Source organism: Balaenoptera musculus, chromosome 9 (assembly GCF_009873245.2).
Source record: "Balaenoptera musculus isolate JJ_BM4_2016_0621 chromosome 9, mBalMus1.pri.v3, whole genome shotgun sequence".
Classification (NCBI taxonomy): domain Eukaryota; kingdom Metazoa; phylum Chordata; class Mammalia; order Artiodactyla; family Balaenopteridae; genus Balaenoptera; species Balaenoptera musculus.
Genome location: NC_045793.1, coordinates 93,489,447 through 93,508,326, shown reverse-complemented (window position 1 = coordinate 93,508,326; position 18,880 = coordinate 93,489,447). Strand labels below are relative to the sequence as shown.

The following is an 18,880-nucleotide window of genomic DNA, read 5'->3' as shown; positions in this document are numbered from 1 at the left end:
GCGCCCTAGAGCCTGTGCTCCACAACAAGAGAAGCCGCTGCAATGAGAAGCCTGCGCACCACAATGAAGGGTGGCCCTCGCTCGCCGCAACTAGAGAAAGCCCGTGAGCAGCAGTGAATACCCAATGCTGCCAAAAGTTTAAAAATAAGTAAATAAATTTATTTTTAAAAACCCAGCAAATTGATTGATGGTAGTATTGCTTCTATAAAAAGGCCAATACAACTGATAAATAGCTGATAAGGATAATAGTAAAAAAGGAAATAAAATATTAATATACATGTGAGATAGTGCTGTGTATATATTTTCATATTTCCAAATAGGAAAACTAATATTACCTACCTCATAGAATTTCTGTGAGGAGTAAATTATATAATATGTGTAGAACTCTTAGAATAGAGACTGACGTATAATAAGCATATAGTAAATGTTTACTTATTAGTAGTCATATTACTACTTACTAGTAGTATTAATATCATTAGTATTATTAAAATATTAAAAGAATACAAAGTGAAATGAAAATATTTCATCATTAAGAACTTGGAATGCACAATTTTCTGGGAAAATGTAAATGACCAGAATAGAATTAGGACATTTGAGTAGCTTGACAGTTATGGGAAAAATAAGCGTAAACCAAGAAATAATCCGTTGAAGGTGTAGATCCCAGACATTTTTATGGATGGGCAAATTCTTCTTAATTTTATTTAGAAATCTTTAATGTTTGTTCTTATTTTGAAATATAACTTTTTTTTTAAGTAATTCATTTTTTTCACTTTTTAAAAAAAATTTTATTTATTTATTTATTTTTGGCTGTGTTGGGTCTTCGTTGCTGTGCGAGGGCTTTCTCTAGTTGCGGCGAGCGGGGGCCACTCTTTGTTGCGGTGTGCGGGCCTCTCACCGTTGCGGCCTCTCTTGTTGAGGAGCACAGGCTCCAGACGTGCAGGCTCAGCAGTTGTGGCTCAGGGGTCTAGTTGCTCCGTGGCATGTGGGATCTTCCCAGGCCAGGGCTCGAACCCGTGCCCCCTGCATTGGCAGGCAGATTCTCAACCACTGCGCCACCAAGGAAGCCCTGAAATATAACTTTTTAAAACCCATTTTAAAATGTGCAGGGGAACAAACAGTAATAAAGCAAACAATCTTGTTAACTACCACTCTGTCAAGAGCAAACCATGTGATCCCCTTCCCCACCCATACTCGCAGTTCCCTTAGTGGGAGCCACTGTGCTGACCTTCGTAGGAATAACTGCTTAACTTTTCTTTTTCATTTTATGTCCTCTGTGTGCACCCCCTGGACACTATGGTGTAGTTGTGCCTATTTTTGTTAGGTTGTGTAAGTGGAATCATATTGTACGTATCAGGAGTGAGAAAAGCCTGCTGACTGTCATTGCTACTCCCAGAATAAAACAAAGTATGAGACCTCTAAGGGGAGACATAGGAACCTTTATTTAGAGACGTTAAAAAAGGCCTAATAAATGGAGAAATGCTCCATGTTTATGGATTAGAAGACTCAACGTATTGTAAACATCAAAGGGAGAGCTCTCAACGCTTCACCTTAGGTGAGTTTGAGGAAATTTTCTCCTTATATGCTAAGAGTTTTTACCATGAATGAGTGTTGTTTCATCAAACACTTTTTGCATTATTGAGATGACCTTACGAATTTCCTCTTGAGATGATCTTATGATTTTCCTCTTTTATTAATGCAAAAAATTATCATATATTAATTCCGCTATCTTGTATCAACCTAGTAGTTTTGGAGTAAAATTATCTTTTTATATATGCTGACTTTGTTAATATTTTCTTTAGGATTTTTTCATTTCTGTTCATGAGTGAGATTTACTTGTATTTTTTCTTTTTCATAACATCCTTTGTTGAGTTTTGTTGTTGTTAGGTTATGCTGTCCTGGTAAAATGAGTTGGGGAGCATTTCCTTTTTATTCTGTTGTCTGGAAGATTTTGTGTGTGATTGGAAGTTTGTGTTCTTTGAACTATCTCATGAAATTATTCTAGTGAGTGAGTTTGACAGTAAATAAGATAAGTAAAATACATAGTAAGATAGTGGTAAGTGCTAAGGAGAAAAAATATGTATAACAGTGAAGGAGCTATGAATGTTTGGGTGAGGTGTTGAAATTTCAGATCCAGTGGCCTGAAAAGCTGACTACCAGTGAAGAGATGGCAGAAAAGCATCCCAGGCACCGGCAAACAAATGCAAAGGCTCTAGGACTGGAGAAACAGCAAGAAGGTCATCGTGGCTGGAGGAGCGAGAACAAGGCCAAGGGTGGATAAGGCAGGGCTTTAGCCGTATCATTAAGGACTGTCAGGTCATAGTAAACACTTTGGGTTTTATCCTGAGATGGGAGGCCATTGGAGGGTTTGAAACAAAGGAGTGACATTGTCTGATCCACCTATTAACAATCTACTCTACTGGTTTGTTGAGGTTAGATTTCTAGGAGAGTTAGGGCAGAAGTAGGTCTACTAGTTTGGAGACGATTGCAATAATCCAGACAAGGGTGATGATAGTTTAAACCAGGATGGCAGCCGTAAGGGTGGTGAAAGTCTGGATAAATTTTGTTTGAAGAGATGGTAGGAATTGCTGACAGATAGCAATGTAAAGTGTGGAAGAAAGACAGGAGTCAAGAATGGCTCCAAGGTTTTTGTCTTGTGCAGTGAGAGGATTGTAGCAGTCCTTAACTACTACAGATGGGCGAGACATCAGGAAGAGCCCTTCCAGGAAGGAAGACCAGACTCTCAGTTTTGGATATGCTTTAGTTGATATGCCTGTTTAGGCATCCAAGTACATACGTAAAATAGGCAGTCCTAGATATTGGTCTGGAATAGGGAGAGGCCCAGTCTAGGGATTTAAATTCAGGAGTCATCCCATGGCCTGGAGAGAATACCAAGAGAGCTCGTGTAGGTGTCAAAGGGAAGAGGTGCCAGGACTGAGCCATGAGGTACAGGGACCAGGAGATGAGGAGTATTCAGCCAAAGAGACTGAGGAGGAGCAACTAGAAATTCCAAAGGAAACTCAGACAAGTATGATATGTTGGAAGCAGAGAGAGGGGAGAGTTGTCAGCAGTGTTCCATGCTTGTATTAGGTAAAGTAAGTTAGGACTGAATAATGACCATTATGTGTGGCAACATGGGGGTCATTTTATCTTGTAATTCTCATGAAAGTAGAAATACTTGAGAAAAACCAAGGAAAGTGTGAAGAATTGTGATAGGACTCACCTTACCAGATATCAGAACATACCGTGTATGTCTTCTATAATTAAATCAATGTTGAAATGCTATAACAATGGACAAAGGGACCACAGCTGAAAACCCAGAAGATTATCTCAGTGTATATAAATATTTATTATATGATAAACATAGTTCTCTTCAGAAGGAGAAGGGTGTGGTTTTTAAAAAATGGGGCTAGTCCAAATGGGTATCCATTTGGAAGAAGATAAGATGAATCGTCAAAGTATTACAAACTTAGATGTGAGAAATAAAGCAATAACCATCTTGCAAAAATATACAGGAGACCACATATACAATGTCAGGGTAAGGTATTGTACCAAGACCTCATACCCTTTTAAAAAAAAAAAAAAAAGAAGGAAATGGACAAGAAAAGAACAAACATTAATAGAAAAAATAAGAGATGTGAACAGAGTTTTTAGAAGAACAAATTAATTGGCCGACAGGCTTAAGAAAATGTTTAAGTTGTTAGTAGTTGGGGAAATAAATCAGTGAATATTGATCATTGGCAAAAAAAAAAAAAAACAGTTAACCATTGCTAACAGGTATAAAGGAAAAAGGATTCTTATACCTTGTAGTTATGATTTATTTCCCCCCATAATATTGCTAATGTGGTACAAATTAGTTTCTACTCAGGAAGAAACATGTTGTAATAAAAAGTTGGGTTTATTCGTACTAAGAATACCACCGTGTGGCCTAGCCACATAGCAGTACTAAGGCTCTAGACAGCTCACGTAAACTCTTGAGGCCTCATTTTCCTTATTGTGAGGTGGAGGTAACCGTCCTACGCTGACTGCTTTCGCCAGAAGTTGTGAGGATCAGCTAACGTGTATGCCAGGTCTTTGAAAATAATACAGTGTGAGTCCTAGAACCTTAGCACAGGCCATGAGCACAGAGTCCAAGAACAAATGACGTACAGTTTGACAGGCACATGGGGAGAAGATGTACTTCTCGATGTAAGTTGTACAGAAGGGCCTTGTGAAGAAGCATTGTACTCAGCACTGAGGCTCAGTTTGGTGGGCCTGGAACAGTGCTGCCCTGTAGAACTTTCTGAAATGATGAAAACATTCCGTGATCTGTGTGCTTTTTCATACAGTGGCCGCTAGTCACATGTGGCTATTGAGCACTTGTGCAACGGAGGATGTGAATTTTTAACTGAGATTGGTTTTAACTAACTTAACTTTCTATATAGTCACACGTCGATAGTACCATATTGGTTAGGACAGGAAACCTTGGCAGTGATCAAGCTACACACATCTATTGAATTATAATCTGAGGTAGGTTATAACCAGAGGCCAATTAAATTACAGTCAGGTATGTGGGGTTTATATTTGCCACAAGTAAAATGGGCATTAAAATGTTGTTTGACGAACAAAAGATCAGAAGCAGGAAGTTGTTAACAGAAGGTACTCAGTGAAGAAAGTATTTATCCAAAGAAGACTGTAGAAGCTGCGCATTCAGACTCGTCGGCCAGACGTCCAGACACACTGGCCTCATTGCTTTCCCAGTTCAGCTTTTGTTTGCATCTTCCTTGCTGCCCATCACAAAGTTCTCTTCACTGCTCTTAAGGTCAGAGCCCTGGCTCTGCTTTTTCTCTGTTGTGAATCTTATCTATGGGGTTGGTTTATTCTCCTATAAATGGATCAAATATCTCTGTAAGGTCCTTTCCTGTTCTAACATTCTAGGAACTTTTAAGGAGATAGCTTGGTTTTCATGAGCTGCGTTTCAGGAGTGATTTAGGGATCAGGATGAGAAAGGGTTCTGCAGCCAGTTGTCTCCACCTGTAACACGGGAATTTCTCTCAGCAGCATCAGTCAGTGGGTGGCCTTTCCAAGGTCAGGGAGTCTTGGTCTGTCCTGGCCATTACTTACTAGCTTGGATATATTTTCCGTTGAGCATGGAACAATCAATTTTGTGTATTTCCATTTTATTCTTATGCACAAACCAAATTATTTTAAGGTTAGGTATTTTAAAAAATGAATTTGCAGGCTCATGTTGAAACCAATGAAGTCTTACTTCTCTTTTTGTGGTTAATTTGTTCTATCATGTTTTGTGGAAGATAGTTGTAAACTGTCGTTACTTAAGAAGCAAAAAAAAAAGAAAAGGTTGTCATTTTTTAATGTTGTCAACATTTACTGATTTTGATTTCTCTTTAGAAAATCCACCTGTATGAATATTTTAGTGAGTAAACAGTTGGCTACATAGAGAACTGGAAAACTGTGAAAAATATTAAAAGTACAGTTGTGTGTTTACTCTTGGGAAAATACATCCAAAGTAGAATGCCTAATTCCATCTTCACAGATTTTTAAATTTGAGATTACTCAAAAGAATGGAGGATGCCAAAGTTAGTTACTATCAATTAGACCCTGTGGAATTCCCCCAGAAAGTACTAAGCATAGAGTATAAATAAAAAGTTGATTGAGTAATTTATAAGAGAAGAAGAAATGGATTGGCTGGTGAGCCAAAGTAAAATAACTAAGATTTTAGAGTTGCCATATGATCCAACAATCCCACTCCTGGGCATATATCCAGAGAAAACTCTGATTTGAAAAGATACATGCACCCCAATATTCATAGCAGCACTATTTACAATAGTGAAGACATGGAAGCAACCTAAATGTCCATCAACAGAGGAATGGATAAAGAAGATGTGGTACATACATACAATGGAATATTACTCAGCCATAAAAAAAGAATGAAATAATGCCATTGGTATAGACGACCTTATTTACAAAGCAGAAATAGAGATACAGACGTAGAGAACAAACGTATGGATACCAAGAGGGAAAGGGGGAGGTGGGATGAATTGGGAGATTGTGATTGACATGTATATGCTATTGATACTATGTATAAAATAGATAACTAATGAGAACCTACTGTATAGCACAGGTAACTCTACTCAGTACTCTGTGGTGACCTAAATGGGAAGGAAATCCAAAAAAGAGGGGATATAGGTGTATGTATAGCTGATTCACTTTGCTGTGCAGTAGAAACTAACACAACATTGTAAAGCAACTGTACTCCAATAAAAATTAAAAAAAAAAAAAAGAATGAAATAGTGCCATTTGCAGCAGCATGGAGATTATCATACTAAGTGAAGAAAGTCAGAAAGAGAAAGACAAATCCCATATGACATCACTTATACATGGAATCTAAAATATGATGTAACAGAAACAGACTCACAGACACAGAAAACAAACTTACAGTTACCAAAAGGGAGAGGTGGTGGGGCACTGATAAATTAGGAGTTTGGGATTAGCAGATACACACTACTGTGTATAAAATACATAAACAACAAGGTCCTACTGTATAGCACAGGGAACTAGATTCAATATCCTGTGATAAACCATAATGGAAAAGGATATTAAAAAGAATGTGTGTGTGTGTGTGTATGTGTGTATATATATATATATATATATATATATATATACCTGAATCATTTTACTGTATACCAGAAACTAACATGACATTGTAAATCAACTATATTTCAATTAAAAAAAGAAAACTAAAATTTTTCTTTACATCATGATTTTTATTTTGGTTTTTGTTTTGTTCTTTTAACGAATTTGGCTGGGAAAGAATTTTAGGACTGTGGAGTAAATAGAACAGAACAAATAAAAAGGTACGTAACAGGTAAGAAAAGTACCGTTTTTAGCTGGTTCTTCAAGTACGTGAAATAGGTAATTTGGGGAAATCTTAGGTTTCTGGGCTTTATTACATGTCTGGGAACAAAGCTATATTTTACCATTTTCATTTGCAGAAGCAAAATATGTCTTGGACTCATGCATCTAACTAATAGACAACTTGTATCACTTACATTTTACGAAAAGCCAAGGCATTTAACTTTGATATATATGTTTCTGAAGGTTTACCATGTTTGTTTGTTCTTTTGTTTTTAATAGAGTCCTGTGAAGATAAATCAGATTAGCCTGGATGAAAGTGGCGAACACATGGGCGTGTGTTCAGAGGATGGCAAGGTATGGGGATTACACGGTCACGTGGAAAGCAGTGCTCCAGCTCTGTGGGCTGTGATGTTACCAGCTCCAAGGGCTCGGAGCAGCGCTGTGCCTACTGTACCTGCAGTAGGAGAACCGTGATTATTCTTTTTGGGTATCGGACTTGCTCCCGATTGCTCATAATTAAAGTAAAATATATTTTGCGCAAATGTGCCTTAGGAAAAATAATTACAAGAATGTCAGTAATGTAACTAGTATTAAGCTGATTAACAGCTGTGGCAGAGGGACATGTCACCTTAATCATTACTGCCGTGCCACTTAGGCTTCAGCGACTGGTCTGCAGTTCCTGCAAGACAGTGGTTTAATGCCTTTCTGCCATAAATCCACAAAATTGGATTTTGTGGGCATGATTTCTGTGGGCTGGTGGTTTTCATTTTCACACACCAGTTATGAATGTTTCTCTTGAATTATAGAATCTTTTGATAAGCAATCATAGTTTATCAGAAGAATAAAGTGTCTTACAGTGGCCACATTAAATAAATGTAAAATCAATATATGTACAGTTTCTAAAAACCTGGCCCCTACTTCCTCGACCGAGGACATACATCATTTGTGCAGTGTATAACTAACAATTATCAGTGCTTCTTGCTGATGTTGAGCTGTGACATTTAGTGGTTGTAGTGATTGATTTTCCACTTATAAGAATGTTTTTTGTTTTTCAGTCAGTGGAAGGCTTTGCTACTGTTGGTTTGCAATGATAAAATTCTAATGCACAGCGTATTTAAGCTACTCTTCTAAAATAACAGTTGAAGAAGAGAGTGCATTAAGAATCATTACAGAACCTTACATATTCTTGACTGCATAGAGCAGATTTCCTAATCTAATTTTATGTTTTTTACGGGATCTAAATTCAATGGGCCATTAGGATAAGTAAATTAAAAACAGTATAATCAGTGTAAAAGATTTATACCCATTTAATATGTTAACAAAAGAAAAATGAAGTCTTCTTGACAGACAAGAATGCATTTTTATATATCTAAGCTTAATGTTACCCAAAGAGTCTAGTAATAGTAATTGGAACACTCATGCTTTTCAAAAAGCACTGTCAAATTTTCTGAAATTCTGAGATGAACCAGACCATCAAAGATAGATAAGGGAGGAGTTGGTGTGTGCAGAAATTGAGAAGAATTATCCAAACTCTTGAAACATTTCGTATTTATAAGAAAGATCATCTTCATTTTTGTTTTCTGAAAGGTGAGGAGGAATTCCTTCTGGATTAATGCCAATGTAATTGAACTAATTTGTTGAAGGAGAATATTGTTTTTGAATTGGAAAAGAACTTATACTAAGATACTTCGTCTAAGAATTTTCAGAACTCTAAATTTTGAAGAATTACTATTTGATGCGGCAAAGCAGTATATTTTAACTACTGTGTCTGGTGGATAACGAGATGACCCTCAGATATCTCCTGGCACACTTCTTGGCAAGCACCTCTGTTTTCCTATTTTAGTCAAATTTATAACTGCCATATTTTGTTGTAGACCCATGATGCCTTTTTAAAGAATGGTTTTCTCATATATTTTATCAGCGTTGATAGAATTGAAAATAAATATTTCAGCGCACGTAGTTGTGTAAGCTAGCCCTCCTCGTGGGTTAGTCAGAATTGTGAAAATTGAGGCGCTAATATACAGTTATTTGGTAAAGTGGTTAGTGGTGATAGCAACATAAAGATTATTAAGCAAGATCAACTCCAGATACCTAGATCTCGTGCATCTTTCAATGGCTGTTGTGATTTTTCTTTCTTTAGTGCATTAAGATTCCTAGATAAATCATTACCTTCTATTTCACAGATAACCTTTGATATTCAGTTTTAAAGTCATAATTCTAACAGTTGTTTAAAATTTACTCTGTTCAGTCAGCTGGTGCTCAGTTCTAATCTTTTTATTTATTCTCGAGTTCCAAATTTTGGAATACACTCACACATATACTGTGTGTGCGTGCGCGCGTTTGTGTGTGTGTGTTACTGGTATACATTTTTAGGTAACTTTCAGCATAAGTACGTACCAGGCTTATTTTCTGATCTCTTGCCTGTGTCGCCCTCATACATAAACTAGAATTAATTTAATATAGAATTCTGGGTTGAACTATTTTCTCTCAAAGTTTTGGAGACTTTGCTCCCTTCTGACTAACCTTTATTTTCCTAGACGTGTCAGAGGCCAGCCTACTTTTGTTGTTTCACAAAACCTTTTTAATTTTTTTTTTTTGTCCTGCCTTGGAGCTCAGACTCATCATAATAACAACAACACTACCAATGGCAACGAACAGCCCTTGTAATTCAGTTTGCTAAGTTAATGTCTTGTTTGGGTCTATTTTCATTCATTTTGTCTGGAAGAGGGTAAGTCCTTTTGATCCATATACTGAAGTATTGTTTTCATTTCAGGAAAGTCGACTTCAGTCCTGATTTTGATTATTGCTTCAGTTCCACGTGTTTTCATTTCTTCAGAGCAACTCAATAATACTTAGGCTGGAGGCGGTATTGCGCAGAGGCTAAGAGCATTGCTCTGCACCGCGCCTGCCTGGGCGGCTTTCCCGCTCTTCTCTGTTAGGTCAGGGATGTTGCTTGACCCCCGGCCCCTCCACTGCCTCAGCTGGGCAGTGGGCACAGTGCGAGGCCTGGATGGGAATGTGGCAGAGCCAGTGCTGGGTGTGTGGGAAGTTCTAAGTTCATTGTGTACACACTACTATATATAGAATAGATAACTAATAAGAACCTACCAAATAGCACAGGGAACTCTCTTCAGTACTCTGTAATGGTCTGTATGGGAAGAGAATCTAAAAAAGAGTGGATATATGTGTATGTATAACTGACTCACTTCGCTGTACACCTGAAACTAACAGAACATTGTAAGTCAAATATACTCAAAATTTTAAAAATTAATTAATTTTTTAAAAAGAAAATATACTGTAAGAAAATTTGGTCATGTTTTGTGACACACACACACACACACACATACATATACCTCACACATGTGCTTTGCTTTCTCATGGTTTTTATCCTCTCATTTCTCTGTAGTCAGGGAGAGTTTCTCTTCTTGTTTGGTCCCTTTGCTGAGGTACTTTGCTTCCAATATCAATTTTGCTTTCTGGAGTAGACTTTTATTCTGTTTTGCCTTTTTGTTTTTCCTGAACTCTTTCAATCTCTCCCAATTTTCTCTTCACGTCAGCCTGATCTACGTTTAATTTTTAAAACCAAAAATTATGACTTCTTGTGTGTCTTAGAGTGTCTTAGAGGTGGAGTGGTTGGGAGTGGAATTATCCTGCCACATTTGAGCTGTGTGTTGTCAGCTAAGTATTCAACCCTCTCTGTGCTTCACCCTATTTCCTCCTCTATAAAAGGGGGGACAGTAACAGTACCTGCCTCATTAATCATTAGGAGAAATGAATTAGTTAATATATGTCAGTGGTTTGGAATAGCATCTAGAACAGAAGAAACACGTAGTAGTCATCAGCTGTTACCATCATCATCATCATTGTTGCCCTGTCCTTTGCTCCAGATTCATAGAGGTCGCTTCTTCTTATTGAAGTTGACAAATAGTTTTATAGTTTGTTTGTTTTTTTCTTTTCTGGTTACTATTAAAATTTTTTTTTTTTTTTTTTGGCCGTGCTGCACGGCATGTGGGATCTTAGCTCCCCGACCAGGGATCGAACCTGCACCCCCTGCAGTGGGAGCATGGTGTCTTAACCACTGGACCACCAGGGAAGTCCCTGTTAAAACATTTTTTAAAGCATGGTTTTTCTCCCTCTGAGTCACTGGAATTGTGTTCGGCAGTATTCTTTTTATAGACCTTGTGTACATTTTTGTTACTCATTTATGCATTCCAGAACAGGGAGACAAGCTCTTTCTGAACCTGGGTTAGCAGACAGATTCAGGCCCTGCTTGTTATCATTTTGGGTGTTGTAGAGTCACCCTTCAGCTCACATAGGGACCTGTTACTGAGCTCAATTTCCTCTGACTGGAGGTATCCAGTTAAGGCAGCTCCTCCAGTGAACTGGGAGCCTCTCCTATCTTCCCTCCTCGGTCTTTGACAACCTCCATGGGTGGAGAACATGAAAACCTGCCATCTCCCCTGTGAGGGTCCCCCCAGCCACTGCCCTAGATGGAATGACAGTTTACATGTTCACCCCTGTTCTTCTAATGCTTGACCTGTTGTTATTTGCAAGCCGGGGTTTGAGGGGGTCTGTTACAATGAAGTAATAGCTGGGAGGGTTGTCCAACACTCTGGTCACCTCACAGTTTCTCTATGTCAGATGGCCCATCGCCCAGTTTTCTGGTTTGCAAATACATAGAATTCCATGCTAAAGGGGAGGAGGCTTATACACCTTCCTGATTGTTTCATGAGGGTAGGGTTTCTTTACTTCTGGTTGTAAACACATAGCACATGCATTTTGTGGTCCTCCTATGGCTCTGTGGGTTTGTAGTTAATGAGAAATCCTCCAAGACTTTGCAGTAGATTGACTCTAAGGCCAATTGTTCTGAATTTTCTCTTTTTCTTCAGTAGGTGTTTTTGTGACAAGGTGGGAGAGGTTGTCAGGGCTGCTATAGAGGATACCATTATCAAAAGGATCCTCTCTATTTTAACCTTTAGAAATATGATTCTTAACTCAGATGCAATCTTCCTAGAAGCCCAAACTCTCTAAGCAATCATTCAACGGATTCTTTTCACAGAGTGTGCTAATCACCGAGAAAATGACAAATAAAGAGGGAGAGAGAGGGGAAATGAAAGAGAATTGTTTTGGACTTTACTAGCTTTAGTAGTTTAAGTTCTGACCAACTAGTTTGGGTGTCACATTAGTGAAATGAACCAAAATATCAGAGGTTTTACAACTCACCCTGCTTGTACTGATAAAGTTTATGAGATTTGTCTTGTGAAGTCTCAGTGTTTTCCATACTGAAGGAGACAATGACAGGTGAGGAAAATGTTATTCAGTTAAACATACAAATAGAGACTAACCTAAGAGTTCTAATCTTGCTTTGCCGCCTTCAGCAAACACCCCTCCAGCCCCTCATCTGGGTATGCTATGAGATTTTTGCTTCCACTAGTTCTAAAGGGTAGTTATGAGTTTCAGCCTGTTTTCTAAGAACTTCTGCAATTTGTTCTCTTCTGTTTATTCCTTCTTATCACTCTACTATTATATCTTCATATGGATTCGTTTTTTTTGTTTGTTTTGTTGTTGGATTTGTGATTTTTAAAGGGGCACCCCTGGAAATTCATAATTTAATATTCACCACTAGATTTACAATATTTCTAATATTTATTTTCTCACTGATACCTCAGTCTTTTTCGACGGGTTCATATTTGTTTGTTTTCAGCTCATATACTTTTCCCTGCAATAAAAATCACTTAACTGTTGTTCTTAAAATCATCTTTACCCTGTTATAGGCAGAAGGAACTTTATCCATTTGAATGAATAGTCTGCTGCATTTAGTTTCAACTTCTGTTGTAGAGTTGTCTAATTCATTCCCTTTCATGTTAGTTTGGCAAATATTTGAGGCTTTTGATTTTCTTTTCCCTATTCTACTTTTCTTACACTTTATATATTGTAGAAAGATATCTTTATTATTTGCAGATTTTAGGCTAGCTCCTATAATGATAGAGTGTAGAAGAACAGGGCTTGGAATACTCTTCTTGATTTTTACAACCTCAGATGAGTCATTTATTTTTCCACAGAATCATCTGTTAAAGAGGCATAATGGTGTTTGCTTTCATCCCTAGCTGTCTTGCTATAAGGGCCAAATGAGGCAGAGCAAGATTTTCACTGCTAGTTACATACTGTCAGTTATCAATCTTTAAAAATATCATTTTAAAGGTATTTCTTCTCATTTTCAAATCCATAAGGATAGTTTAATTCAGAATAAAATTTCTAAAAAAGCCAGAATGACACTGACCATTTTAATAGACAGCTTTTCCAGAAGGTTGTTCCCTCCACAGTTGGAGAAGACTGAGAAGTGACATCACATCTTTGAGGAGAGGTTATCGAAATATACTTTCCGATTGGAATGTTAGCCTAGAAATTATGCTGTGCCTCACACGGGACTTCCCCATTGGTTAAAAGTGAGTCAAATTACAGCTAAAAAATAAATTTAGAACTAAGAGGAACATCTAGACATTGCTAGATGTTGACCACGGTATGAGTGAAATAAATATGTTCCACCTGAAAAAAAATACATCATTTTACCCCACCAGAAAGTTCAGTTTGTCTTGGGTGGAATCTAGCCATTAACTTCCAGGAATCTTAACCGTGCAGTCTGGCCTGCGACCCACTGAGGTAAAACACGTGGAAGCATTTAGAGGTCCAAGTTGGTAGTAGGAGTGTAAGAGTTGACAGGGGACCACGTTGTCAGCGACATTGTTAGAATGAATTCATAGAAGTAGCTTATGTTAGAAAAATGTAAACTTCCTAGTTTAGCAAGAGTTTCTACTGATGTAACATTAATAAGTTGAGCACTTGTTCATTTACTCCATTAAGATTCAGGTGATACAGTACTTGTCTTATTTTGACCCCGTTTTCTTGGATTTGTTGGGCTCATTCAACTTCAACGTCCTGGGATAGAGTAAAACTCTGAATGCAGTGCTTTTCTTTTGAGCTTCTCTACCGCCATTTTATAAGACGTTCAGTGCATCCTGTGCGTATACATTCAAATAAAAGCAGTGATGCAATGCCCTCTGAACAATGAGAAGCAAGGTGGTAGTGGGGCCTGCATGTATTTGCCATGTCAAGAATACATTTTAACAGACTACCTCTGAGTAAATCAAATTCCGTCTATGTTACATTGTACCATGTGCTGTTCTTGGAACCCAAATAACATACTTGGCACAAGGGTATAAAAACAGCAGTCACAAAATGAGTGGAATATTCTAAAGATTTTATAGTTTAATGAAAGAATTTATCTCCTCAAATGATATCATAACACGAGTACATTTTCCTCTTGGAACTTGCACACATGAACTACTCAGAACTTACTAAGATGGGGACTTCCCTGGTGGTCCAGTGGTTAAGACTCTGCACTTCCAATGCAGGGGACATGGATTCGATCCCTGGTCAGGGAACTAGGATCCTGCATGCTATGCTGCACGGCCCAAAAAAAAAAAAAAAACTAAGATGAAAGCAAGAAAAAGTCTAAGTAGTTTTATATCTATTTAAAAAATTGAATTTGTAATGAAAAACTTTCTCACAGAGAGCCATTGGACCCAGATGGCTTCACAGGTGAATTCTTTAAAATTTAAAGAAGAAATAACACCACTCTTCTAGAGACTAGAAAAAGAGTGAACACATCTCAAGTGTTGGGAAATAGTTCTAAGTGCCCCTAATAGCTGGTTCCAAGTGTTTGAGAGCTCCTGGAATTCATACGCTGTGCTTGTGAGAGTGTAAATTGATTGGAACCACTTTGCGAAGTCGTTTGGCTGTCTATTAGATGTGAACAGATGCATAACCTATGACTCAACAATTCCATTTCTTCATAAATGGGTATATAAGTGGACCAAAAGATTTGGAAAGAGTATTCACTGCAGCATTATTCATAATAGCCTCCATCTGGAGACAACCCAAATGATCAGTGGAAGATGGATACATAAATTATGATGTATTCGTACATTGAAATACTATACGGCAACGACAAAGAACCAGCTCCTGCTGTACGTACGTAGCAGTATGGATAAATATCAGAAAGAAAATGTCGAGTGAAAGAAGCCAGTGAAATAGTTTATGATTCTATTTATATAAAATTCAAACATTAGCACAACTTACTGAAGGTGATAGATTTTGGAGGAGCGGTTAGTTTGTGAGGGTGTGAATGAATGGAAGGAACACAAGGGAGCTTCTTGGGTTCTACTTCTTGACCTGGGTCATGGTTGCAGCGATATGTTCATATCATAAAAATTTCTCAGGCTCTGAATCTGTCATCTGTACCCTTTATGTACATTACTCAGTTGAATATGTATGTTATTCAATTTTTAAAGTCAACCACTCAGAGAAAAGGTTAAGATTAAACAACTTTAAGGGAGGCACTGATAAGGAGAAAATTAAATCTTACATTTATACGGGCTAAATAGATTCAAGATAAGATTGTAAATGAAGTGCAGTTCACCTAATCTCTTGCCACTTTGATCTGCACAGTTGATTTATATATCTGTGACTCAAAAAAGAAGCTCCTTTTTCCTTCAAGGAAAGGAATAAATAATTCCTTTAGGAATAGTCTATGGGAAGTTCATAAAAGGGTATTAGTAACCTATTCATATCTATTTCATTTTTAAAGTTGACGTCCATTTAATAAAACAAACTGTGGTGTGCAAAGGGAACTCTATCCATGAGATACTTGTAAAAATTTAATTGCAGCAGTGTGTTTTCACCCCCATAGAATTGTTTTCATTGGATGCTTAATAGAGATTACAAGGGCTTTAGATTACTAAGTGTTCTACTTTTTTTTTTTAAGATTTTTAAAAAATAAATTTATTTATTTACTTAGTTTTGGCTGCATTGGGTCTTCATTGCTGTGTGCAGGCTTGCGGGCTTTCTCTAGTTGCAGCGAGTGGGAGCTACTCTTCGTTGCGGAGCACGGGCTCTAGGTGCACAGGCTTCAGTAGTTGTGGTATGTGGGCTCAGTAGTTGTGGCTCATGGGCTCTAGAGCGCAGGCTCAGTAGTTGTGGTGCACGGGCTTAGTTGCTCCACGGCATGTGGGATCTTCCCAGACCAGGGCTTGAACCCATGTCCCCTGCATTGGCAGGCAGATTCTTAACCACTGAGCCACCAGGGAAGTCCCATATTCTACTATTTTATTGATAGTATGTGTTCTCACTGACTCAGCAGCCTTCTTTGTTACCGTCATGGTGAACTGACAAGATCCATTTACTTTTTAGGTGCAGGTGTTTGGACTGTATTCTGGAGAAGAATTTCATGAGACTTTTGACTGTCCCATTAAAGTAAGTATTCAGTAAGTTTTAATTTTTCTAAGGATTTTCTCAACAAAGGCAATAGGATTACAATACTTTGGACACTACCAATCTTGCATTAATTTTGTCAGTAAGTATCTGTTCAACCAATGTACCAGATACTATTTGATGCTGGGAAGGTACACAGAATGTATATTATGTGACTGTGATCTCAGTCTATCCTCAGGAATCTTTTGTTGTAGTGGGTGAGATGACACACACACCCACCCACACACACACCCACTCCACACACACACCCACACACACACACACACACACCCCACACACACACACCACACACACACATACGTGGACATACACACAGACCCACACCACACACACACTGACACACACATAGACACATACCACACACACACACACACACACACACACACACACACACACACACACACACACAGAGTCTGTGATTAAAGACTCAAAGAGGTAAAAACAGTATTAAGGAATCTAAAACTGAGAGAGGTTACTTCTAGCTGTCCTCGTTAATGATGGCTTTGTAGATGGACTGTTGTTTGGACTTTAATATACAGGGCTGATGGAGAAAGCTGACTTCCCATGTGGAAGAACAGTATAATATAAACGGAGAGGCTAGAAAATTCAAATCGTGTTCAGGAAGTGGCAAATAGTCTAGTTTAGATGGTGCATAAAATACTGACTTGGCAGGAAAGCTGCACAGGCCGATTGACGGTGGCTTTATATTCAGGCTAAGGAATTTGGACTCCGTCTGGTAGATAAGGAGAAATTATTGAATGCTGAAGAGCAAAGAAGTGGTGTAAACTGAGCTAAGCTTAAGGAAAAGTAATATGGCAGCTATAACAGTGTTAGATGTGAGAGCTGATAGACCTGAGGCAGAAGGACCGGTTTTAGGTAACAGTCATGGTAGTTACAGTGAGTATTACAGTTGTTAAAGGAAGAGGTCATTCAGTTTTCTCAGGTGTTTATTCAAACATTTATTGATCAACAGGTGAAGGGGAGATGGGATCTGATGTGTGTTTTAGAAAGCCAGCCCTGCCACAGTGCAGGGGGATGTAAGCAAGAGAGTGACTGGGGACAGGAGACAATTTAGAAGGCTAATGCTGTACTCTAGAAACGGTGTTACAGGAGCTCAATGAAAAGAGGGATAGTGAGTACTCAAGATGGTGTAGAAGGAATGAATTGGGAAAGCCTCGAGGAGGTAGACTTACTAAGACTTAGTGATGGTGTGGCCGAGGGTCATAAAAGATGGAGGAGCTGAGGGTAGATCCAGGTTCTTGCTTTGGTAATGGTGTGTGGGAATGCCATCAGTGGAAATAAGGGATGGTTTGAGGAAGGATGTTGCTAGTTTGGGCTTGAGTCTAGATAACTGTAGCACATCTGGTGGAAATGTTATGTAGGAAACATTCATGGACGTGAATATGGACCTCAGTATGGAGATTGGCCCTAAAAACACAAAATGGATAACCACAGCTGAGTAAGATGAAACCATTTTGAAAGATATTATCCAGTTAAAGAGTGAGATGTGGCACATGTATACAATGGAATATTACTCAGCCATAAAAAGGAACGAAATTGAGTTATTTGTAATGAGGTGGATGGGCCTAGAGTCTGTCATACAGTTAAGTAAGTCAGAAAGAGAAAAACAAATGCCGGATGCTAATGCACATATATATGGAATCTAAAAAAACCGGTACTGATGAACCTAGTGGTAGGGCAGGAATAAAGACACAGATGTAGAGAATGGACTTGAGGACACGGAGGGGAAGGGGAAACTGGGACAAAGTGAGAGAGTTAGCATTGACATATATACACTACCAAATGTAAAATAGATAGCTGGTGAGAAGCAGCCGCATAGCACAGGGAGATCAGCTCAGTGCTTTGTGACCACCTAGAGGGGTGGGATAGGGAGGGTGGGAGGGAGGCTCAAGAGGGAGGGGATATGGGGATATATGTATACATATAGCTGATTCACTTTGCTGTATGGCAGAAACTAACACAACATTGTAAGGCAATTATATTCCAATAAAGATATTTAAAAAAAAAAGAGTGAGAAGGCTGATGGTCAAATAATTCTGGAGCACTAATTTAAAGATTAAGGTAGTGGGAGAAAAAAAAAAACAGTGAGGGGTCTAAGAAGAATTAGTTAGGGGGATCGGAGGAGACCCAGGAGAGTGGTGTCAGGGAAGCCAAAGGAGAGAGGGTTTCCAGAAGGAAGGAGTGTGGGCAGCATGGGAAAGGCAGTGCGGAGATCACACGAGGTGGGGACTGAAACATGTGTTTTATTTGATAATTCTGAGCTCACTTAATGAGGAGAGTTGAGGGGCAGGAGGCCCACCCCGTGTCAAGGAGTAAATTGGAGGTGAAGAAGTAGAAACAAGCAGTGTAGACTCTCCTTCCAAGAAATTTCGTGATGAAGAAGGGAACTCATCTGATAGATGGAGAGAAAGCCAGGGTCCCAGGAGCATTTCTGCTGGTCATGTTTTGGTTGATGGTAAAAAGTCAGCAGAGGGGGAAAGATCAAAATTAAGAGAAAGGGAATACTTAGTGGAGCGGCACTAAGGGATGGGATCCGTCGTGTTGGGAGGGAGAGAAACCTTGGATATGAGTCCTACAGCCCCCTGCCAGTGAGACCAAACCCAAGTGTTGCTATGTTGGGCAGTGAAGGACCCGCAGTCAAGGGCAATGACCCTGATGGCCTTGGTTTCTTCTGGGT

The 18,880-nt window shown here is 38.7% G+C and overlaps 1 protein-coding gene across 3 annotated transcripts in view; it reads left to right on the top strand.

Annotated features, from left to right (window-relative positions):
- VPS41 (VPS41 subunit of HOPS complex) overlaps positions 1–18,880 on the top strand; it is a 184,120-nt gene that overhangs the window by 82,964 nt on the left and 82,276 nt on the right. For all 3 annotated transcript variants that reach the window (XR_005021242.1, XM_036863672.1, XM_036863671.1), the window contains exons 5-6: positions 7,132–7,206; positions 16,102–16,164. Coding sequence is in view for 2 of the 3 variants with exons in the window: in XM_036863672.1 (XP_036719567.1) it covers positions 7,132–7,206; positions 16,102–16,164 (138 nt within the window). In the remaining variant the exon portion in view is untranslated. The remainder of the gene's footprint in view (positions 1–7,131; positions 7,207–16,101; positions 16,165–18,880) is intronic.